Here is a 24,351-nt window from a genome sequence, read left to right on the forward strand (position 1 = left end):
TGTTTGTATAGCACCTTTAATGTAGTAAGATGTTCAAACAGGGCAATCAGATAAAAACTAACAAAGGCAAAGGAGACAATATTAGTACAGATGACCAAAGTTTGGTCAAGGAGGTAGTTTTTTTTAAAAGGAGTATCTTCAAAAGAGAATCTTAAAAGGAGACAAAGGCTGAGCTTAGATCTTGGTCACTAAAGACAGAAAACTGCTTCCACTTACTAGGGAAAATACCCTGGCAGTGTTTAATTGTACAGTGAAACAGGATCTTGCTCTGTACGTAGATGGTGCTGAACCTGGTATAGGCAAGCTTAGTTCTGGCACTCAACAGCAGAACATTTATTCTGGAGCACTGATCATTCTCATCCCAGTCTGTATAATGTCACCTGAAAATCCGAAAGCATGGGGGGGTGGGGGGGGAAATAAAATTTGCAAAGAAACATTAATGTGCTTGAGCTGGCAAGAGCAATGTTTTTGAAATAACATTACAAGCTGCAAACCACTGACTGAAATCTTCATTAATAAAAATATCACTATCTGATTGTCGTTAGGTTTCCAGGAAATATGGTTGCCTTTTGAATCTTTTCCTGTACATTATTTCAGAGAAACACCACAAGTAGACACTGACACCTGCTGGAAGTCAGACAGGACAGTGGGATTTGGGAGGCTGACAAGTTGTTGGAATTCTGAAGCCTGACAGTGGCCAAGAGTTTAGGAAACAGAAACTGTCCCAACACTAAGTAAATCCTGTGGTATCCCAATCATCTGGACGGCCTCAAGACCCCGATTGAGGGCAGCACGGTGGCTCAACAGTTAGCACTGCTACCTCACAGCACCAGGGACCTGGGTTCGATTCCGCCCTCAGGTGTGGAGTTCACATGTTCTCATGTCTGCGTGGGTTTCCACAGGTGGTCTGGTTTCCTCCCATGGGCCAAAGATGTGCAGGTTAGGTGGGTTGGCCATGTTAAGTTGCTCATAGTGTTCAGGGATGTGCAGGTGTATTAGCCATAGGAAATGCAGAGTTATAGGGATAGGATAGGGGTATGAGTCTGGGTGGGATGCTCTTTGGAGGCTTGGCCAGCCTGGACTTGTTGGGCCAAATGGCCTGTTTCCACATTGTAGGGATTCGATGACTGACTGACCCCTACCAGGCAGCACTCATGGCTAATCTCCAACCAGAAACAAATCATCAACTGCTTAATAATACCAAATGGCCATGCCAGACACTTCTGAACCCAGGTGATAAATTTTTTCAGCTTGACTGATAGCAGCTCTGGTTTATTTTAACTGGTTTTGATACTTGTTCAACTGATTGAACAGTTCAACTGATTCTGTTCAATTGAGAATTGGATGCACTTGATTTGTGAGGCTGAAAGTAGGCAAAATCTAGTCCTTGTAGTTTCAAATGAGGGTGAGACTTGTAAAATTGAGATGCTGGACCAGCAACTGAAGTGGATAGGCTCATACAGAGCTGATGAGTCAAACAGTAAATTCTGGATGATCTTAAATCTGGAAAGTGGAAAATGAGAGGTTAACCACGAGAGAACTGGAATAGTTAAGTATAGAGGTACCGAATATATGTGATGAAGGTCTTAGCAGATAAGCTTATTATTTTGCTCCACTGTGAGAAAATCCAAGCCTTCAATCGGAGCACAGTCAGCTGGTTAACATGATGAACTTCAGGATTAAGATCCTCATCTGAACTGAGTATCTGTAGGTTTAGATCCCAGCCCTGATCCTCCAGCTAAACACACTGCTGAGCTGTGAGGCGTTGATTATTAACAAACTACAAAAAAAACATCAATGCAGAGGAGTTCTTTGACCAAGATGTGGTGTGTTTCTGGGTGGATTGTAAAGTTTGCCTTCTGATCTAGTTTGCAGGTAAACTTCTTCCGCATCTGCAGAGAGGGCAAAGGTTAGGAGCAAGGCTACGAAAATACCAATCAAAGCAGGACCAGGGCCAGAGCCCGGTTTCACTTCATTCTTCATGCTGAAGCTGTCCAAAATAGTCCTCTACACCGATGACACTGCACTGGGTACTACATTGAAAACAGCCCGAAAGAGTTATGAATTATTTCTTCCATGCCTGAAACTTGGTCTCCCTATAGTAAGCATCAAGAAAACCATGTTTATGGTACAGGGTGTTACAACATCTTACTGAAAGTGGCTAGCAAATTCTGTCACATTGGATCCACAGAAGCAAATAATTTGTGTCCTGATGTTGAACTTGTTATATGAATTACCATCTGGAGCTGGTTAATAAGGTCTGTGTTCTTAGTGTCTTGTACTACTGTGAACTATGAATGACTTCCAGCTAGAGAGGGGAGGCGCAACAACTTTCAGCTTCACTGTTGCCAGTGCATCTTGGCATCCAAAGGACAAAACACAGATGTGACTGTATTCGCAGGGGCAACTTCCCACGTTCAGGCAGGCTTAGAAGATGGAGGACAGATGGATACTCAAGGATATTCTGTTTGCTAAGGTAGCTGTAGGCAGATAATCAGTTAGACACCCACAATATTCCAATTCAAAGGTGCTTGCAAGCATGTTACAAAGGCTTGAAATATCAATTTCTGAAGCTGCAAGACACCAGCTGAGACAGATATAGCGATATCACTCATGTGCTACTAGAGAGATCAATGGTCACAGCAACATCAGCAATAATTGCCAGCACTAAAATCTACAATCCACAATGACACCTAACAGCTGCTTCGGATCGAGCCTTTGTAGAAGAAGCATACCCCTCCTGCCCCATCCACCAGCAAAAGTGCACCATAAGCTGCTACCTCTATCCACAACACATTTGAGGTGCTGCACATGCACCATCTTGTGTAGATGCGTGCATGATAGAATGAATAGAATACTTGATACTGAAAATACTCTGATCTCAGCCACTTTGTCGTCTTCGTTCAGGGACACCACCTTGAGTAGAAATAAACCCCTTACCAGAATTGGAAAGCAAGCAGTTGCATGTGGTCAAGTGTTGAGTGAGTTAGTACATAAGCACTCAGTTCCACTCCCCCCCAGCAGTATCTTTGCCTCCCATCCCTGCAGAAAATGCTCAAGTTAAAATCTAGACTTTGCTTAGACAAAATTCAAGTAATTCAAGGCGGTAGCTGCTTCCAGTATAAAGGCAGAGGAACTTTACCCATATCTTCTTGAGGGGTACAAGTGCGACATCAGAGAGTCAACAGAGGCAGGTACTTTAAACTGAAAATTTAGCAGATCCGAGGTAAATGCACAGATGATTGAAGACCTCAGAAGCTGAGAACGGAAAACATGCCTGTGCACAGAGAGAACCTCGTGTCCAGCGTGTCCAAGTTTAATGTTGTAATCATCCAGCCAATCAGGAATCACTCAGTCTCAGATCTCACTGGCTCAAATTGGACCTACTTGTTATTCAGTGCCCATTTCCAACTCCTTTGCAACCTTGCAGTGTTTCCACACCCATTCCCCTGCGATGTACGTTGCTTTGACATTTAGCTCCTTATCCATCAGCACCAGGTCTGCAATAAACGTTAAAAAATGAAAGCAAATGATCAGATTCAATTTGCCAGTTCTGGCTGTGGCTCAACACTTTCATCTCAGAGTCAAAGGGTCATGGGTTCCTATCTCATGCAAGAAATATTTTTAAAAATCCAGTGCACAATCCTGTGTTGTGTTGAGGGAGCGCCGCCACAGCGGAGGGGCAGTACAGGGGGAGCGTCGGAGGGGCAGTACAGGGGGAGCGTCGGAGGGGCAGTACAGGGGGAGCGTCGGAGGGGCAGTACAGGGGGAGCACCGCCACAGCGTCAGAGGGGCAGTACAGGGGGAGCACCACCACAGCGTCAGAGGGGCAGTACAGGGGGAGCGCCGCAGTGTCAGAGGGGCAGTACAGGGGGAGCGCCGCAGTGTCAGAGGGGCAGTACAGGGGGAGCGCCGCAGTGTCAGAGGGGCAGTACAGGGGGAGCGCCGCAGTGTCAGAGGGGCAGTACAGGGGGAGCGCCGCAGTGTCAGAGGGGCAGTCCAAGGGGAAGCACCGCCGCAGTGTCAGAGGGGCAGTACAGGGGGAGCACTGCCGCAGTGTCAGAGGGGCAGTACAGGGGGAGCGCCACAGTGTGAGAGGGGCAGTACAGAGGCGCACTGCACTGTCAGCGGGACAGTACCAAGACAGAGCTTGACTGCCAGAGGGTTAGTATTAAAAGAATATGCACAGTTGGAGTTGCCATTTTTTGATGGATGAGTCTTTAAACCAAGGCCCACCCATTCTCTTCTCTGGATGTAACAGAACCCTTTGTAGCATTTGAAAAGAAAGTTCTGTATTTTTATCATGTCCTTCATAACCTCTAAATGTTGCAAGGCTCTTGGCCATTTAAGTGTCACTGTTGTACTACAGGAAATGCAGCAGTCGATTTGCAAATAGAAAATTCTCCCAAACAGCAATGTGATAACAACCAAATAACCTGTTCTTATGATGGTAGTTGGGAAATCTAAATGAGCCAGGACACAAGGCAGAAATCCACTATGAAACCGAATAGCGGCTATGGATCTTCCATATTCATCTTTGTGGGTATACATGCCAAAAGACAGCATCTCAAACAATACAGCAAACAGCAGAGAATGGAACCTGTATTATCAGTTCAAATCCTGGTTTGGAATTTGAACTCATGATCTTCTGACTTTCAGATGAGATGCTACCACATGATCCAGGGTTTATGACTATTTGATGAAATTAGGGTGATGTAAATTATATATCTTTTATTTGTTTGTGGGATGTGGGCAGGCCAGCATTTGTTGACCTGGAGAAGGTGGTGGTGAGCTGCCACATTCAGCTGCAGCAGCCAACGGGGCATAGGGACACCAACAGTGCTGTTAGAAAGGGCGTTCCCAGATTTTGGCTCAGCAGCAGATAAAGAATGGTCATATAGTTCCAAGTCAATATGGTGCTTGACTTGCAGGGGAACTTGCAGCTGGTAGCATTGTCATGTATCTGTTTCCCTTGTCCTTGACCTAAGTGGTAGAGGATGTGTGTTTGGAAGGTGCTGTCAGAAGAGTCTTGAGTTACTGCAGCATGTTTGCTAGAATGCACCAGAGTACAGACAGATCAAATGATGAAAGCAAAGATAAAAAAATTGGTATGGTCAGACCGATTACCTGCAATTTTTCATTTTTTGGGGTGATGGAGAGGCAGGTGGGAGGAGTGACAGACACTGCAGAACATTATTTCAGGAGATAAAAGATGTAGAGTGCAGTCCATGAAAGGGCAAATTATAGGTGGAATCGGCAGAATGGTCTCTTCCCATTTAATGTCTTACGTACTAATTCATTAACCATTAAGACAGGAGTTTTAAGTGTTTTGAATTGTACATACCACAGAATATTAATAAGGCAGTTTGGTTTGGTTCTAAAGGGAAGTAAAGATTTTGAGGGAAAAGCAACAGAAGATGATGACAAACAGTAATTTTATAATTAGTGAACTGCGTACATTCATAGTGATGGTGCAAGGAATTCAAATTCTTTATTAAAGCTCATTAGAAACTGGAAAGATCTGTTTCACAGATTGGAAACACATAATAATGTGTGACCTCTAGGTCCTTACAGATTAGTTAAGCAGCAATGAACAAAAGAGCACAGAAAGGTTTCTGAAGAAAACACATCCAGTCACTGTCACACTCAGATAAGTACCTCAGTTAAGATTTCAGATTAAATTGCAAAACACGTTGTGTAATAATGCCTTCTGATTGCATGCAGCCTAGTACTGCAGTTCTTTAAAAAGTGTCTCTTGTCATTCATTTGGCTCTGGAGGGAGAGAAATCCCATTTCCCTCAATGGTTCATATTTAAGGATTTTTTAATTCAACTCCAACTTTACATGTTGCTTGTTCCCAGCCCCTACTTTGCAGTTTTTTTTTCCATTGCTTAGTGTTGTAGATGACTTAAAATGGACTGTATATACGTCATCCAGTAAGGATATTCAATGACACAACAGTTAATCACCCATAGGTTCTGGACAGTTTGGGAATGATCATTTATTCAACAGCATTCTGACTGAGCTGGTCAGTCAGCATTAACTGAGCACAGGATCGAATGAGGAAATCCCAAAAGAGGGACAGGTCAATAATAGCCTATAGGAAGGAGAATTAGAAAGCTGCTGCCAAAATGGAGCATTCATTACCTACACTGGTATAATCTGCCCAAATGGGAACCTTTCAGTGTGGCTTAACTAGTGCAGCTTATCACTCAAGTCCAGTTTGTAATTAAACTTAAGTACAATATTGTGATTAAGATTTGTGGAGTTTAAACTAGATTAGGAAGGAGTTGGAGAAAAGAAACAATAAATTCTATGGGAGACAGAGATCTCATTAACCTTGTTTGCTGTCGCTCTGAAACCAACCTTTATTTTAAATAAAGAATCCATTTCACTGATGTGGAATCATCTCATATAGTCAGTCCCTCTGCAAAAACTGACAATTAAAAGTAAACGAAAAAAGTGAACTCATTAAAAATGGTTGCTAATGCGGTGTTGTACATGGATATGTTGGCATGTGTGCATGCAGTCAGAAGATAGGATACATAAAATGAAAATTGCAATGCCTTTGTCATTTTCAGAGGTATTTGTGACATTGGTCTCCTGCTCAGAAGAAACATTCAGGCCTTCCAAACTGGATCCTCATTAGATCGTGGCTGAACTGCACTTCAGCTCCATTGCCCTGCCCTTGCTCCACCTCCTTCGATGCTCTTACTGTCTATCAATCTGTTTTGAAAGGTCAAATTGACTTTCAATCTTTTGGGAGGGGCTGGGAGATGAGGATTATAGATTTTTTTTGTGAGGGTGTGGTCTTGAACCCTCACTGGAACTGGCTAGGACTGAAGATACCTCGGCGCTCTCACACAGACAGTGAAGAGGTGTTCACAACAGGAGAATGAATAGCCAAGATCATCATAGATACATTAACCCCAATACAGGGGATATTATATCATGTCTTTAAAAAACTCCACATCAAAAAGGAAAATATAAACTGCTGGAAACCTGGCATCTTGGGATAGTGAGGCAGAGTTGAGGAGATGCAGGATTTGGGTCCTGGTTGATGCGTTCCATACTTGCAGAAAAATTGTATTAACCAGATTACAATCGGAAACTTTTTTTAGAAATTATTTTGCAACAATTATTTCAAATGCTTCAACTGAATTGAGCTTCAGTTAATTTGATTTTTACAGATCACCAACATCTCATCAGAAAGGGATAATTGTTCAGACATTCTGACTGTAAGGGCATTAAAGATTTCCCTTCTGGGATAATGAACATGGTCCTGAAGTGTTTATCTTGCCTCTGTTGCTCACATATTGTGTGTGATTATTGACGTCATTTGCAAAGTAAACTTTTATCTGCTTAAAATAATCCACAGATTTAAAGGCAAAAAGCTTAGAAACAGATGCAGAATCAGTGACTGTGACCAAGATGGATTTTACTGAAGAAATGTGATGTTTCTAACAATATTAATGACAGGGATTGCTAAGCCCAACTGTGCACAAGCTATGGACTAGGTTTAGGACAAGTCATAGTTTTGATGTTTGTGATTTAATCCATTCCTGCTGGTCTCTCCAGGGATCTTTTCACACAATGTGTTCAGGAGATTAGGTAGTTCAGCAAAGAGAGATAAAACAGCAGCCAAAGTAACCCCAGCCCCCTGGCATCACCTCTCCATATCCACCTCCTCCAGTCACAAACACTCTTGCTGAGATACCTCTTCCTTAGAGTCTGCATTTCAAAATTTGGCCTTGACCCCTCTGGTCCAAGCTCTTGTGGTTACACAGATACTGAGGTAGCACCTACAATCTTACCTGCATCAGTGCCATATTCCAGGGTTCCCTTTGTCTGTGAAATCCCCAGTAGTTCAGCAGGACGAAGTGAAGCAGCTTCCAGCGCCTGCTCCATTGAGCAGCCTGAGGGGGAAAGAGCAAGGAATCAGCTGGCTAAGCTTTCACAGACTGTTATCTCAGAGACCATTCGACAAACACAACCAATTCTTTACTGGGCAGCAACTTCACTGCAATGATTAAGGGTCATTTCAACTACTGTTCAGCTCCTCATAAGACCCCCATATCTCACTTTGTTCATGTATCTTCCTAGTCCACTTTCTTGTGTTTATCCAGCTTCCCATTGAGTGCTGCACTCACAGAGGGTGGGGCCCAGGGCACGTTGCACTCTCAGAGCTGCTGCCTTTCAGATTCCGCATTTAACCAAATCCTCGTCAGCCCAACAATGTGGCCATCAGCTGAAGCTGTTATTATCCTGGTACACGTTCGCCAGGGTAAAATATTCAAATTAAATTTAGAGATTGTTAAGTAACTAACAAATGGAATTTTAAATAAAAAGTTTATCGTTGAAGTGAAAGAAGTTTCAAACAATGTAGATTTTTACTTTTTTTTTCAAAATTTGCTTTTTATTGCAGAGTTAAGCATCATCTGGAAAGAACAGGGATAAGTAGTGCTGTCATAATTTTTTTTGTTGGATTTGTGTTAGCAAACACTGCTAACATTGAAACTAATCACCTCAACTGCTCTTGTGGTAGCAAGTTCCACATTCCAATAATTATTCACTGGCCAAATGTCTCGATCCCAGGCATCTGTGTTTACAACACGTTCAACCTGCCAGGTAACCACGGAATTTAGTGACAAGAGTGAAACAGTCCAGTCAAACCACAGCAACTGTCACAGTCAGCCCACTCAATAATCCTGGCACCAGGCGGAACCCATCTGCATTGTGGGGGGGGGGGGGGGGGGGGGGGGGGAGAGATAATGGGAACTGCAGATGCTGGAGATTCCAAGATAATAAAATGTGAGGCTGGATGAACACAGCAGGCCAAGCAGCATCTCTCTGATGAAGGGTCTAGGCCCGAAACGTCAGCTTTTGTGCTCCTGAGATGCTGCTTGGCCTGCTGTGTTCATCCAGCCTCACATTTCCCATCTGCATTGTGGCTTGTTTACAGATTCTAACCTGACTGGTCAAACGCAATCACTAAAACCAAGAGTCACAGTCTTTCTTTAGGCACAGAGTTTATTGACTAAAGCAAGCCAACAGCTCTCTCCTAGTCTTAGCGGTTTCCCCCAACACCCCACTGACCTTATGTATCATGGCATCAACGTTTAAATTGAATAGCTATCACACTCTTCTAACTTGAACTACTGACAATAATAACATGGCTGTGGGAATTTTTTTCCCCCATGTCCACAGGGGTTGGTCCATGAGCCCTCTGTTTAGACTCTAACCTAAAACAAAGCACCTTCAAGTGTCCAATGTTTCTTCAACCAAGCCTCTGACAGTGTGGCACACCTTGGCACTGATCATTCAACGGGGCAGTGTTTCCCCCAATAATAACCTTTTCTCAGTGCAACATTCCCTCAGCACCAACCCTCCCAACAGCTTGGTGCTCCCTCAGCCCTGATCTTGTGTCAGCGCAGTGTTCCCTTAGTACTGACCCTTGGACCTTGCAGTCCAGCGTTGGACTGCAATATCTGAGGTGAGCAGCGGAGATTCTGGGTCTGAATGAATTTGCAGGATCAGGTTCCAGCTCCTTCACCAGCTCAAATGAATAATGATGACATGGCCCCCTCCACTGGTTCAAGATAGTTAGTGCAGGCTTTACTGGTCATCTATACTCCAAAGTAATAATGCCCAATCCCATTGCAGGACTCCTTCCCATCGCATTCGTGCCCCTCTTGCTGGTTGTTTTGATCCTCTAATCTCCTGCCGTTGGATCACAATCCCCCAAAAGTTTCCCATCAATGCTGTGAAGCTCCTTACCTGCAACTTGCCAGAGGTGTCGGACACACATATCCATTGTAGCAATGCTCCCACTCAGCGTCTTGGTCCCTGCGCAAAGGTGACAGAAAGTTCAGAGATCATTCCAAATGCCTCACACTATTATTAGAGCCCTGGCAAACAATTTATATAAACTTCTCTCTCTCTCTGTGATCATTGGTGTTGATCAATTTTGATCTGTTCTATCTTATATGCCACACCCTAAATCCCATCCAATGCTCATCTTTCTACGTGGAATATCAGTTCCAGGTATCAGAACTTTTCTCCAACCTATTGCGGTGATTCCCTAAGCTTGCTCTTCATCCCCTGAAACCTGCAAGTAACTAATACCTTCAGGAGAGGAAGTGAATCAATGAAAATCTTTGCAGATCTGACGCCCAGTGACTAATGCAAAATCCTTTCAAAAATGCTTAAAACCTCATCTTAAAAATGGTATTCTCACAACGTGGCTCTGCCCCCTGCACTGACCCACTGACTGGACAGAACGTCCCCCCCCGCAGACTGGGCGGAACCCCCCTCCCCCAACCCGGCACTGCTCCCACAGACTGGGCACAGCTCTCCCGGTATTACCCCACTGACCGGGCATTGCCGCCTCCCCCCCCCCCCCCCCCCCCCCCGCCCCCCCCCCCCCCCGCCCCCCCCGCCCCCCCCCCCCGCCCCCCCCCCCCCCCCCGCCCCCCCCCCCGCCCCCCCCCCCCCCCCCCCGCCCCCCCCCCCCCGCCCCCCCCCCCCCGCCCCCCCCCCCCCGCCCCCCCCCCCCGCCCCCCCCCCCCCGCCCCCCCCCCCCCGCCCCCCCCCCCCCGCCCCCCCCCCCCGCCCCCCCCCCCCCGCCCCCCCCCCCCGCCCCCCCGCCCCCGCGCCCCCCCCCCCCGCCCCCCCCCCCCCCCCCGCCCTGCATTCTCTACTGGAATGCTTCCTTGGCTCTGGTGCTCCCAAATCTGGAATGGCAGTTACCCGTTAACTTTCTGAGAACCAAAATGAGAGTTATTGAGTCACACTGACTGTGACCTCAAATACAACAACTTGGATTTGCCACGTCGTGTAAGATGCACCAGTCTCGACTCCTCACCTGCAACATAGGCATGTAGCCCATCAATTTCGATCACCTGCTGCCCCAATGTGCGTCGTCCCGACGGGAGTCCCATTGCCATGATCGCATCGGTCACGAGGACCAATCCTGCAACAGGACAGAGACCAGAGAAAGGTACTCACAGGCAGGCAAGCAGATAGATCATCCATAGATCACTTCTCAGGGCTGGATGGAACAGATGAAGCTGATCTGTAAATAGGCCACAGTCTAAGGATTCGCCCCTTCCCTGGCATTGCTTGGTAAATAAGTGAGAAACTAATTGCCAATACTGACACAAAGAGTCCACAGAGGGATATAGACCGGGTGGTCTGGTTTCCTCCCACAGTCCAAGGGTGTGCAGGCTAGGTGGATTGGCTATGCTAAATTGCCCGCAGTGTTCAGGGGTGTGTGGGTTATAGGGAATGGGTCTGGGTGGGATGCTTCAAGGGGCGGTGTGGACTTGTTGGGGCGAAGGGCCTGTTTCCACACTGTAGGGAATCTAAACTAATCTAAAGCAAGTGGGCAAAATCTTGGAAGATGGAACATAAAATGGGAAGATGCAAGGCTATGCACTTTGAAAAAGTGGTACCTAGTTCTACATTGTCCCATTTCTTTTCCTCATCCATCAGTCAGGATTCCTCAGCACCGTATACATTTCAGTCAGTCATAAAAATACTGGGGAGGTGTGCGAAAGATTGTACCTGACAGACAGTCAAAAGACACCCAGTAGGATAAAAAGAGACATCACTTTTTGACTGGGTGTGGGGATGGAGCTTCATGAGGACGATGAGCGAGGGGTTGGATATGTCAACTTGACCAGTGCGGCCTTTACAGGAAAGTCAAACCCAGAGTTGGTGACCTGGCAGTGAAGGGTGATGACGGACTCAGGATTCTGATTAGGATTCTACCATCTCTGTTCTATCACCAATGTCCAGTCTAAAGAGAGAGTGATGTCTGGTCAGTTAATGTTGCAGGGAGAGGGGGAAATTGCTGCTTGCCATTTTACCCGTGGGGTGCGCTCGATATGCGATTCTCAGAGCTGCAGGATTCGTATGGATCCCATCAGCAATCATTCCGTAGAATATGGATTGTCCATCAGGAATCTCATTGCTAGTCAGAAGGCCCACAATTCCTGGATCACGGTGGTGAAACTGAGGGAACAGAAACAAAAGGTGTGAATTGAGTGAGTCACATCTCATCTAAAAATACAAATCACCAAACAGACCGAACCATCCCTTGGACAACTGTGGTTGTGTGAGAGTTTCAGTGTTGTTATACTGCCCATTACGTGACCTGAGCTGTTAAGAATACTCCCATCCCAAACTTGCTGACCCTGTGAAATGCTCCTCCAGGGCTGACTTCATCACACAGAACGTACTTCCAGTGACAAAGGCACTATACATCATGCTATCTAAATAGCCAGTGCTGACACAGGGGAATCTGAGGTTGCGAACAGCCCATTTTATCAGCCTGCTTCCTGGTGAGTGGTGAGTTGTGCAGGGCTGTACTCACGGGCAGCATGGCGTTGAAGAGGTGGGTGATAAAGGTGGCCCCTTGTTTCACTGCGGCTTCAGCTTGTAACAGGTTGGCGACAGAATGTCCTGCAATGGTTTCAGGCAAGAAAATGTGTACATTGAAAAACAATTCCTTGCACAAAATCAAACTTCCTGTCAATTTTCCTGGAAGGAAGAGGGAGGGAAGAAGACGGTTTCTGTCAGAAGAGGGGGATGGGGAAGGAAAGGTGACAGAGGAGCAGGGGAAAAAGGGAAAACCAAGAGGGGGACTAGGAGGGATGCAGAGGGGACAAGAGGGGAGACACACTGTTTTGGATGGTAGGGCAACAGAAGGAAGAGAGAGCTGTTTTTTGAGGTATTATGAAGATAGCAACAGGAGGTGGCCATTCAGCCCCTCGAACTAGCTTTACCTTCCCAGGCTGTGGCAGACTGTCTATTCAATATGATACATATTGATATCACTAGATCACTCAATGTCATTAGTAATTAGGAAGCTCTCGATCACTGTCTTTTACTCAGTTTCCACACCCCCTTGGGTGGAGAATTCGAAAGATTCACTACCCTCAGATGAAGAAGTTCCTCGTCTCTCACCTTTAATTCTGAGACTGTGTCCCTTGGCTGTCACGCCCACAGTAGGGGCAAACTTCCTTTCTGCATCTTCCCGATCGCTTAAAAGAATTTTTTATGCTTCTGTGAGTTCACCTGTCGTTCTAAGCTCCAGAGAATGCAGGCCCAGTCTCTTAAATCCTCTTCCCATGAATCTGTCAGATGAACCTCTGCTACTGTACCTCTACATTAAGTATTTCCCTACTTATGCAAGGAGACTAGAACATACAACATAGTCCAGGTATGTTCTATATAATTGAAGCAAGCCTCCTTTAAATTTTTTAATCAACCTGTTCACAAGTGTTACACCATAACTCTGAACAGGTGTGACCTGAACTCGGTCCTCCTGGCTCCTACCACTGCATCACAACAGCCCTCATAACACCACACAACAAATACAGAAATTGCTGGAAAAGCTCAGCAGGTCTGGCAGCATCTGTGGAGGAAAAAAACCAGAGTTAATGTTTCAGGTCCGGTGACCCTTCCTCACCCAGTGAGACACAGATCCCACGTCGGACCAGTTCCCTGATAACCTCTTCACTCCTCTCGAGTTCAGGAGCCAACGTGACAATTCGGACATTGTCCAGGGAGCCATACGTAGCCAACAAATCCTGGAACCCGTGCTTTTCAAATATCTGCAGATATTCTTCAGGATGTGCACCCCTCTTCTCTTTGCTAATGAATGGACCCTCCAAGTGTAGACCTGAAGAGGATAGAGACAATAACCCAGTTAAAACAACTCACTTTATACACTCAATAACCACACATATCCTCCTGATCTGTGACTCGGTCTTGATTCTGAATGAAAACATTGTGGGTTTAATCTCTACCCAGGTGCTGGGTCAGTATTCTGAAAGAGCTGCACGCATGTGTTTGTGTGTGTGTGCGCACCACCGGGTCGCCAGGCTGTGCATGTGTGCACTGCAACTGCCCAGCACCAGGAAAGAATTAAGCTGAAGAGAAAACCCATACTAACTGCTCTGACTGTGGCTCTCTATAAAATGGACTTGGTTTTCAGAGGTCTTACTTGACTCATGGTTAAATCTCAGGTTAGAGAGACTGATAAGACCTTCCGCAGGATCTCCCTGTAGAAAAACCCATTGGGCCTAGCTGCTGAAGGGGCATTATTTCAAATAGATTTTGTCCTGGCAAAGTACAAGCTTTAATACTTGGAAGCAAAAGAGGAAACATCAAGGTTTACAACTGTCAGACTCTCATGGCAGTCACCAAGAGATCTGGACAATGTATTATAATGTCTGGGAAAGAAAGGACTGCTTTTGTGGAAACCAAGTAGAGAGCTGGTGAGGATGGAACCCATGCTTGAGGAAATGTGGATTGTGAAGGGTTAAAGACAATGGATTCACCAGAGAGCACCTAGCAACAAGTAGCCCAGGTGACAGTTAGGAGACACTAAGATTCAGCCTGGTGAAGCAAAGAAGAGAGATGTGATTAAAGCTGGGAGGAGGGTCGGACTTTAACCACAAGACTACACCTCTGCAGAGAGCGTCATGCATAAGTGTGGCACTGGACTTCCTGCTACCAGAAAATAAATTTTCTGTTGTTTAACATATTAATGCTGAGTAAAAACTGGTTTATGTTGACTGCTGTCTGTTGTTGCAGGAAAAATCTTACATTGTGAAATGTTATCCTTTGTGACCCTTTGAGTGTGTTACTAGGAAATTCATATCTGTTTTTAAAAGAGATCAGTCTCTAAGGGTATTCTAGACACTACTCTTCAAACAAAAGAAACAGATTTCAGCCTTGCTTGTGACTTCTTTCTATTACCCACGAGAATAGGGAATCTATAATTTCCCCATTAGTTTCTACATGGCAATGGTTTGACCAGAGTTGACTTGGTAACCAATCAACAAACTTGGCTCCTGTAACATAAATCGTCGTGACCATCTGAAATTTGGCATTCTTGCATTTATTCTGATGGTGCAAGGTGAAAAGATTTGGTAACATGTCTCTTTGCAGCAATATTCAGGTTCTATCAGGCAGCTGATTCTAACAGTACTCACCCAAAATCCCTGCTCCCCTGGGACCACCATCCTGTACCTCAATTTGAGGAATAACCTGTGAAGGAAGGGACAGAAGATTTCTTTTTTAAAAGTCTAATTATTTGAAAAAAAAATCACTGAAATCTGGCTAGTTTGACTAATTTATCTAGCTACATTAGAAACTATGTATAAAACTCACACACTGTGGACCACGCTTACATTCTGTGATATTTCCCTATCATACTATTTATATTACAAGCAAGACCAGGAGAGATTCCTCCCTTCCCAGCCCAGATCCTGTCCCACCTCCATGGTCCATCTTTATTCAGATGTTCAGCCCATCACTTCCTGCACACAAGCGACACTGTTTTTCTTGCTGAGCAGGGACCTTGTGACTTACCTGGTGGTAGATGGAGACTGGGGAGGTCACAAGTGTTGGACAGAAGGAGGTCACTCCGGTGGATAGCAGCCTCTGAGCAACCATGGATACCCCACATTTAATGTCATCTGTGGCTGTCGAGAAGTCAATTCCATATCCCCCTAGAAGCCAGACATTAACACATCAGACAGTCTTCAATCACAATACATGGCTCCCAGATCAAACATTTTGGAGCAACATGGATAGACCGACTCCCATGCATGTGTTAGGAATACTCACAGATAAAGAGGAATGAATGCCAAAGTCATTAATGATTGGCTGCAGGAAGTGGAAGGTGGGCAGTTGGCTACCATAAGAAGACAAAGATCTCACTAGGTTGAGAAATAGAGGTGATTACAGAGATAGGGAGGGACAAGGTCATGGACGGATTTGGAAACAAGGGTGAGAATTTTATGTTTGAGATTTTGACAGCCCAGTGAGCATGAAGATTAGGGTGCAGGAAATAATTAGGAGATCCGACTGACCCTTCACTCACCGTTGATCTGCGTGTCGATAAAGCCTGGGGCGATGATGCTGCCCTTACAATCAATCCGAACATCCGCATAACCTTCCTCATCAAAGAACAGCTTCTCCGGGTTGAGGATCTTCCCCTCACGGACCCATAGGTCCTCCCTTCAAAACAGACACAGTCGGAGCAGAAATCGAGACCTGTTCAAACAGGTGAGGTGACGCGAGCTTCAATTTCAAGTAATTCTTACTTAAGCTGTCAGTCATTGCTCAGTGGAGAGCACACTCACCTGAGTTAGAACATTGTTAGTATATGTCCCACTCCAGAGACAACAGACTGAAATTCAGACATCTTTACATTCTCCTCTGCCCTCTCAGGTCAACGTACAACGTTTCATGGTATCATCTTGAAGTACACAGGAGTTCTCCCTATTCTCCCAAGCCAATACTTATCTATCGATTAACGTCACTAAAAATGATTGTCTGGTTTTTATCAGAAGAACACGGGATCTACAAACAGAAGACCATAACCCATCCACATTGCTCCACTATTTAATGCAATCATTTCTGGTCTAAGTCTTCAACATCACTGTCCTGCCTGCTTCCCATATATGTCCCTGAGGGGCTAAAAATGCAAATTTTAAACATATTCAAGAATGCAGCATTGGAGACTAGAAAATTTCCAAGATTCATAACTCTGAGTGAAGTACTGTCTTTTCATCTCAGTTGTAAATGTTCAGCCATATATCCTGGGAATGTGTCCAATGTTATTGTTTCTGCAGGTTGGGAACCTATCTCTTAGCATCCACCCTTCAAGACACTTCAAAATCTTGTATGTTTCAAAGGGGTGAAACTTATGAGACAAGTGACTATATATCAAAAGTATTTGGAACATCTTGATGTCTTTGCTAGCCGTGCATAATGCTGTTTGCACCACTCTCCATAATGCAGTCTCTGCTACTCGGGCACATGCAAATTCTGAAGGTTTCAGAAGACTATCAGCAATTTGCTGCATTAGCTTCTGGGCTACTAACGAATTCACAGCTAAGACTAAACATTCTCATCTCACAACCAAGGAATACCTTCTATTTGTATATTACCTTCCAACCATATTGGATGTGGAGCACATCTCTTACCTCTGTAACTTGTGATCCTTTAGAATATGACAGTTCAGGAACTGTGAGATTGGGGCATCGGACACAGATTTATTGGATGGCATTTTTAAAGGAAGAAAATTCCCTGCAAGAGATAGTTAAAACCATTATGATACCACACCGCCCCAAACGTGACGACTCGTGTATTTGCTGATGCTTTGGAGACAGCAGGTTGATTTACTGAGCTGACATGTAGGGTGTGAATCTCTGGAATTCTCTACGCCTGAGAACTGTAAATGCTCAGTTGTTCAGGTTATCAAGATTGAGATTGATAGCTTTTGGTTGCTAAGGGAATCTAAGGATATAGTAATAGTACAGGTGAAGGAGAACAGCTACAATCTTAACAAATGGAGAAGCCTAGATTCTCATGAACATCAAGATTGCTCCAACATCTAGACCATTGCCAAGTCCAAAACTTCATTGGTCTGACTTTGACTGCACCTTTCAACACCATGACCTCCACCATTAATAAGAACAAAAACAGAGGCATGCGGAAATATCAACTGAACTGAGTCCAGTTGAGTTTCTGGTCAATGGTAATCCCCAGGATGTTAATAGTGGGGGATTCAGTGATGATAACACCATTGAATGTCAAGGGTCCATGGTAGTCACTTATTGGTGATGGTCATAGCCTGGCATTTGTGTGGCACGAATGTCACTTGCCACTTGTCAGCCCAAGCCTGGATATTGTCCAGATCTTGTTGCATGTGAACATGGATTGCTTCAGTATCTGAGGAGTCACGAATGGTGCTGAACATTGTGCAATCATCGGTGAATATCCCCACTTCTGACCTTATGATAGAGGGAAGGTCATTGATGAGGAAGCTGAAGATGGTTGGGCCTAGGACACTACCCTGAGGAACTCCTGCAGAGATGTCCTGGAGCTGAGATGATTGACCACCGACAGCCACGACCATTTTCCTATGTGTCAGGTATGACTGCATACCTGTCTTGTGCGATTCACCACATTAACACAGTGGGTACAAGAGCAGGCCAGAAGCTAGGAGTACTGCGGCCAGTAACACACCTCCTGACTCCTCAAAGCCTGTCCACCAACTCCAAGGCATAAGTCAGGAGTGTGATGGAATATTCCCCACTTGCCTGGATGAGTGCAGACCCAACAACACTCAAGAAGCTTGACACTATCCAGGACAAAGCAACCCACTTGACTGGCACCACATCCACAAGCATTTACTTGTCTTACTTCGAGGTAAGTCAATGGGAGGATCTAATAAGATTACAAATAGAATTCAAGGAATTCTGTAGAAATAAATCAGAGTGTACAACTTTAGCCAGACATGTCTGGTACCTCAACTGTTTACAACTCATACTTTAACATACAAGTAACATTTATGTCACAAGCATCAGGCAATGACCATCTCCAATGAGGCTTCAAGATCACACCTGGAATACTGTATGCAGTTTTTATCCCCTCATCTAAAGAATATGCTTGGCATCAAAGGAGTGCAGTGAATAACCAGAACAGCTCCTTGGATAGCAAGATTGTTAATATGGAGAGAGACTGGGATGACTGGGCCTGTATTCACTAGAGTTTCGACCACAAGAAATAGGAACAGAGATAAACCCCTTGAGCCCATCCCACCATTCAACAGGATCATGGCTCATCTGACATTCCTCATGTCCACTTTTCTGCATTTCCTCTGCAAATCTTGATTCCCCTCTTGATATTTCCCGACCATAAATATGCACATGATCTGTATTTGGAACTCCTTGCCACAGAGAGCCGTGGGGGCCTTCAACCCCGAGAGAAGAAATTCTCATCTGTCTTAAACTGGTATCCTTTTATTCTGAGACTATGCCCTCCAGTTCTAGATGAGGGAGAACATCCTCTCAGCATTTACACTGCCTAGCCCCTTAAGAACCTTATGTTTCAATGAGATTACCTCTCATTTATTAAGGTCAAGTGAATAGACTCCTAACCTGTTAACATTTGCCGATAAGACAATCCCTCCATATCGGGCATCACCCCAGTGAGCCTTCTCAAAACTGCCCCCAGTGGAATGGTACCTTTCCTTAAATAAGAGGACCAAAACTGCTCAGTACTCCAGAAGAGGTCTCACCAATAACTTGTACCATCGCAGTAAGACTTCCCCACTCTTGTACTCCAAACACCTTGAAATCAGGGCCAACATACCATTAGCCTTACTGATTACCTGCTAACTTTGAGTCTCAGCTTCATATTTTGTGCACATCTACCCCCAAATTCTTTTGTTGCAGCTTTCTGCAGTTTTCTTTTCCATTTAAAAAAATTGTTCTTTTGTTCTCCCTTCTAAAATGAACACCTTCACGTGGAGGTTCTGGATGTGAGTTTACTCGCTGAGCTGGAAGGTTAGTTTTCAGACGTTTCGTCAGCATTCTAGGTAACATCATCAGTGAGCCTCCGACGAAGCGCTGGTGTTATGTCCCGCTTTCTATTTATCTGGTTAGGTTTCCTTGGGTTGGTGATGTCAACATCACCAACCCAAGGAAACCTAACCAGATAAATAGAAAGCGGGACATAACACCAGCGCTTTGTCAGAGGCTCACTGATGATGTTACCTAAAATGGTGACGAAACGTCTGAAAACTAACCTTCCAGCTCAGCGAGCAAACTCACATCCAGAACACCTTCACATTTTCCCACATTATACTCCATTTGCCAACTTTGTGCCTGCATAGTTAACCTGTTAACTGCTTGCATCCTTCTCACAACCTATGTCGTCTGTAAATATGGCTACGGTACACTTCCCTTCTCCACGTCATTAGCATATATTGTAAACAGTTGCGGTCCCAATGCCGATCTCTGTAGAACTCTGCTGGTTACAGGTTGTCAACCTGAAAGAAGAACCCCCTTATCCCCACTCACTGTCTCCTGCCCATTGGCCAATTGTCTATCCATCCCAACATGCTACCTCCAACATTATGGGCTCTTATATTACAATGTAACATTTTTGAGGTACCTTGGGCCTTGTGGAAGTCCAAATACAACACATTCACTAGTTTCCCTATATCCACACTGTATAGGAGTTTAGGAGTAGGATGGTCATTGAAATTGCTAATATACCAAGCTGATCAAACTAGATACAAAGACGTGCAGGCTAGGTGGATTGGCCATGCTAAATTGCCTGTAGTGTTCAGGGGTATGTGGATTATAGGTGAATGGGTCTGAGTGGGACGCTTCAAGGGGTGGTGTGGACTTGTTGGGCCAAATGGCCTGTTTCCACACTGTAGGGAATCTAATCTAATCAAAGATCTACCTGCTCCGCGGAATCGAGGACAGGGGGTCACTGTCTCAAAATAAGAGCAAAGCCATTAGGACAGAGTTGAGGTGAAACTTCTCCATTCTGGTAAAACTGTGGAATTCTCTCCTATGTAAGGCTGTGGAAGCCAAGTCACCAATATATTTAAGAAAGGGACTTCTCAGCAGTAAAGATAGGGTACAGGAAGAGAGTGAGAGCATAGAGGGTCAGACATGATTACACTGACCAAATGGTCTCCCCCTTCTCCTATTTCTGGATGTTTCTAAGTTATTGTGTAACCTGGCAACACAATTCATTCTATAATGAAACAAGGCATTAAAAGAACAAGTGCAGGACTCAGAAAGAGAGGCAAGAATATCAGTTATTCAGCAAGCTTCACTGAAAAAAATAAAAATCAGATGTTACAAATGCATTGGACATGTGAAAACTCTGCTTACCCAATGAAATTGTTAAAAATCCACCTGAGCAGGTAAATGAGACTTGAGATACAAGTGTTATACACTAAGGACAGTCCTTCCCTCAGTTACTGCACTGTTCTAACCCACAGTAGAGTTTCAGCCCCAACTGTTGAACTCTCACTAAGTGAGCCAAGGTCAATTATTACATCCCCAACATCCTTTTTCAAAAAAGACTTGTTATTATGCTTTCTCTTTAGACAGAACTACAACCTTTACACTTTCTAACATCAGTTCATTCATTATCTCAACTGCTGAATTCAACTGGATTGTGAAAAACAGATTTACTTTACTCCTTATCGCTATCCTCTCCTGACTGCATTGCAAAGGAGCACCCACAACAGTTATTCAGTTTCATAGAGTCATATTTGGAATTGAAAAGTTAATTGTTATTATAGTGCAACTGAGGCATACTACAGAAAACTCAGCTCACTTTGTTACTCATCTCCTCCCATTCCTTTGACGGTGGAGAGCTCAAGCCCTGACACTGGTCAGAGGCAGTGTATTTCACGGGACATGAAGTTACCTCAAAAAGGGGCATCGGAGTTCACCATTTCCCCTGAACCATCATCACACAAAAAAAAATTATCCCATTAAAACCCGAAGTGATTGCAGGTGCTGTAAATCAGAAACAAAAACAAAAACAAAAACAAAAGTTGCTGGATAAGCTCAGCAGGCCTAGCAGCATCTATGGAGAGAAATCAGATTTAACGTTTCAGGTCCACTGACTCTTCCTCAGGTTATCACATTGCTGTTTGCGACAGGTTCATTGTTGCCTGCTGTGCTCACCCAAACAGTAAGTACACTCCACAATATTTCATTATTTGTGAAGTGAATGCCCGGCGATTATAAAGGCCATTTTCCCCCTTCCTACATTGTGAACGGTAACATTAGACTTCGCCACCCTCACTAAGCACCTACCTGTCGCTCCACTCCCGTCACATGACTATCGGTCAGGTGACCGGCAGGTCATGTGCTCTGCCATTATTGACGGGGCGCGAGGAGCTGCAGCATACCGCCGCTTCCGGTGTTTGGAAAGGCGCGTCGGAGGAACATCCGGGATGATCAACTGACCGTTTGTTGCCGGCCTTGTCGTGGGAGTGAGTATGGCAGCGGCAAACCTGGCTGCAACTGTTTCACAAATCCACCGTCCGTTTGGTAACAGCCCCGGGGACAGCAAAGTCCTGGAGCTGAACGGCTTAAATTTCGAGGCCGTGTTTATAACAAGTGTAGAAAATTCAAGGGAATAGCAAAATGCGTATTTTGGATGATTTAAAACATTTTGGTAAGACGGATGGAGGTAAATCTTCCTCTGTGTGACGGAGAGGAGCGTCAAGAACAAAGGGTTGATGGGGACAAAACCTTAAAATTAGAGCTAGCCAGATGTCAAGAAGCACTTTTTCACACAAAAGTGGGTGGACATTTGGAAAAAGTCTGTCCTTCACCCTAACCCCATCCCCCTCCCAAAAACAGCTGTTGTGTTTAGAATCTAGTTGATCTAATTTCAGAACTGTGAAGGGTGACGGGACTAAAATGACAAGATATGGAGTGAAGATACAGATCAGCAGTAAGCTAACTGAATAATAGCATTGTCAAGAGCCCAAGTGACTTATGTATAAGAAATAGGGGATGCTATTTGGCTCTTTGAGTCTGTTGCACTGTTTAATAAGATCATGACTGATATATATCAACTGCTTCTAGCATTATCTCCATATTCTTAATTCCCTTTGTATCCAAAAATATAGTCTGAATATTTTAAACTCAGTGACTGAGCATCCACAATTCTCTGCAATAGTCTTCCAATGATTCACAACTCTTGTGGGAAGAAATTTCCATATCTCAGTTCTAAATAATTAACCCTAATTCTGAGACTATGATCCATAATTGTAAACTCCTGCATCGATACTGGCATGCTGTTTCAATTAAATTGCTTTGTTATGAATAAAAGCTTTGAATTTAACAAAAAGGCTTTTTCTACTCAATCTCCCCATATTGAACAATCATCTTAAACTGTTGAATCAGTCAAGTGAACTTTGTTGCAACCCCTCCTTGGGCAAGGAGACCAAAATTATATACATACTTCTTGGTGAGGTTTCACCAAGGCCCAGTATAATTGAGAGATTCGTAGTCTAATCTCTTCATAGTAAAAGACAACATGCAATTTGTTGTCCTGATCACTTACTGCACTTTGTTTGAACTCTGTTAAATAATCTTGTTTACTAATAACATTATTTAACACATTGTAGTTCACTCATTCTTGAATTATTGTGGCAACATGCACGGTTACATGCATATTGTAGTCAGAAGCTGTGATAGCAGAGATTCTCAATGTTTTCTCCATCACATACTGATAAGGCATCTCTCTCTTCAACTGGCTGTTGGTGTGTGTGTGTGTGTTGGAAAGATAGGTTTGGCAACATGACGAACCTAACTTACTTGGCCATCGATTCATCACTTTTCATTTGAGTCTGGATCTTCTGGAGGCAGGGATTCTACCAGTTGCCCCATGGGGACTATATTTTTGGATACAAAGGGAATTAAGAATATGGAGATAATGCTAGAAGCAGTTGATATATATCAGTCATGCACTTATTAAACAGTGCAGCAGACTCAAGTGGTGCCAAAATTGGTTTTAGATGCTGGTCTGTACAGGAAGGTGATGATTTATGGGGTGGTTGAGAGGTTGCCCCAGGGTTAGTTGTAGCGAAAGGATGATTTAAATGGAGTGGAATTGATTTCAGCCTACATACACTTTTCCCTTGTTCACAGGCTATCAATAAACAAAGAGGATGATTTTGACTTGTGGTTAATGTTGATCTCCAGTATCTGCCTTGTAATGTTACACACTTTGAACTGATGGATGAATCAGATGATGATTTTGTTGAGCTCTGCCAGACAGCATCTAGGTGTCCAGTTGAAGCTGGAGGGAAGAAATGCAAATCAGTTTGCTGGAGCCGCACCAATTCCTTTGTAGCAAAGACAAAGTTAAGAGAAAAACAAACATTGAACAGTGAAGCACATTGTATTAATGAGAGTAAAGCACACAGTGATGGAACAGCAGAGCACAAAAATACTGGGACAACTGAATGTCAGACCAATGATCTACCTGCCCCTGCTTGCAGCAGGCAAGTGGCAACGAAAGATGTCACTTTGCTTCAGCCTTCAAAACCTGAGGCTTCAGAGGACTCTGGGACTGTGAAGGATGGTCTGCCAGGTAGGATATCAATATGTTTAAATAAAGCATACTTAGGCAATGAATTCTTTATAAAACTGCTCTTTATTAATGCGATTGTCAAGTAATTTTTTTTATAGGTAATAACCAAAATATATTAAAAAGTCTGGTCAAATTTTCAAGCTGTAAAAGCATTACGAAAGAGGTTAGCATATTGGAATTTGTATTATGTTAGCTGTCGCATTTGCGTTTAACTGCTGAATAATTTAGAAATTTAATGTAGATGCAGATTTACTCTTTGGTACAACACTTATACTCGGTCTTCTCCATGACAGGTAAATGTTCCAGAGACTTCACCATGCTACATATTGCACTCTTAATTGGAGTACTGAGGCAGAGTGCTGAGTGCCATTTTGTTAGAGGAGCATTACCTAGGGGATG

General features: G+C 44.2%; 2 protein-coding genes across 8 annotated transcripts in view; one reads left to right on the top strand and one right to left on the bottom strand.

Moving 5' to 3' along the window:
* Positions 1-21,744, bottom strand: amdhd2 (amidohydrolase domain containing 2). Of its 3 annotated transcripts, none has more exons than XM_048552789.2 (12): positions 21,660-21,744; positions 17,007-17,109; positions 15,899-16,035; positions 15,385-15,524; positions 15,006-15,060; positions 13,475-13,687; positions 12,377-12,465; positions 11,871-12,015; positions 10,865-10,972; positions 9,778-9,846; positions 7,815-7,916; positions 1-3,500 (listed from the first exon to the last, which is right to left on the bottom strand). In XM_048552789.2, the coding sequence occupies exons 2-12, from the start codon at positions 17,087-17,089 to the stop codon at positions 3,391-3,393; spliced, it is 1,251 nt and encodes a 416-aa protein (XP_048408746.1). In that variant the 5' UTR covers positions 17,090-17,109; positions 21,660-21,744; the 3' UTR covers positions 1-3,390. The 3 variants fall into 3 exon arrangements, with proteins under 3 accessions (XP_048408746.1, XP_048408748.1, XP_048408749.1); XM_048552791.2 differs by lacking the exon at positions 21,660-21,744 and adding an exon at positions 20,721-21,650; XM_048552792.2 differs by lacking the exon at positions 21,660-21,744 and adding an exon at positions 21,528-21,630.
* The window catches only part of slx4 (SLX4 structure-specific endonuclease subunit homolog (S. cerevisiae)), a 24,341-nt gene continuing 21,728 nt past the window's right edge, over positions 21,739-24,351 (top strand). For 3 of the 5 annotated variants that reach the window (XR_009447141.1, XM_048552786.2, XM_059654056.1), the window contains exons 1-2: positions 21,774-22,023; positions 23,508-23,952. Coding sequence is in view for 4 of the 5 variants with exons in the window: in XM_048552786.2 (XP_048408743.1) it covers positions 23,595-23,952 (358 nt within the window). In the remaining variant the exon portion in view is untranslated. Of the gene's footprint in view, positions 22,024-23,321; positions 23,953-24,351 lie in introns of those variants that run through there. The other 2 variants (XM_048552785.1, XM_048552787.1) reach the window with 2 other exon arrangements.

Source organism: Stegostoma tigrinum, chromosome 23, assembly GCF_030684315.1.
Source record: "Stegostoma tigrinum isolate sSteTig4 chromosome 23, sSteTig4.hap1, whole genome shotgun sequence".
Classification (NCBI taxonomy): Eukaryota; Metazoa; Chordata; class Chondrichthyes; order Orectolobiformes; family Stegostomatidae; genus Stegostoma; species Stegostoma tigrinum.

What these genes read in the sequence shown, in the direction of transcription:
- amdhd2 (XM_048552789.2), bottom strand. Translation starts at nt 17,089, where the DNA reads ATGCCATCCAATAAATCTGTGTCCGATGCCCCAATCTCACAGTTCCTG. An exon ending in ATATCGAGCGCACCCCACGG is followed by an intron (nt 10,973 to 11,870) that starts GTAAAATGGCAA and finishes GTCCTGTTGCAG; the next exon opens with GATTGGTCCTCGTGACCGAT. An exon ending in GGAATATGGCACTGATGCAG is followed by an intron (nt 3,501 to 7,814) that starts GTAAGATTGTAG and finishes CGTTTATTGCAG; the next exon opens with ACCTGGTGCTGATGGATAAG.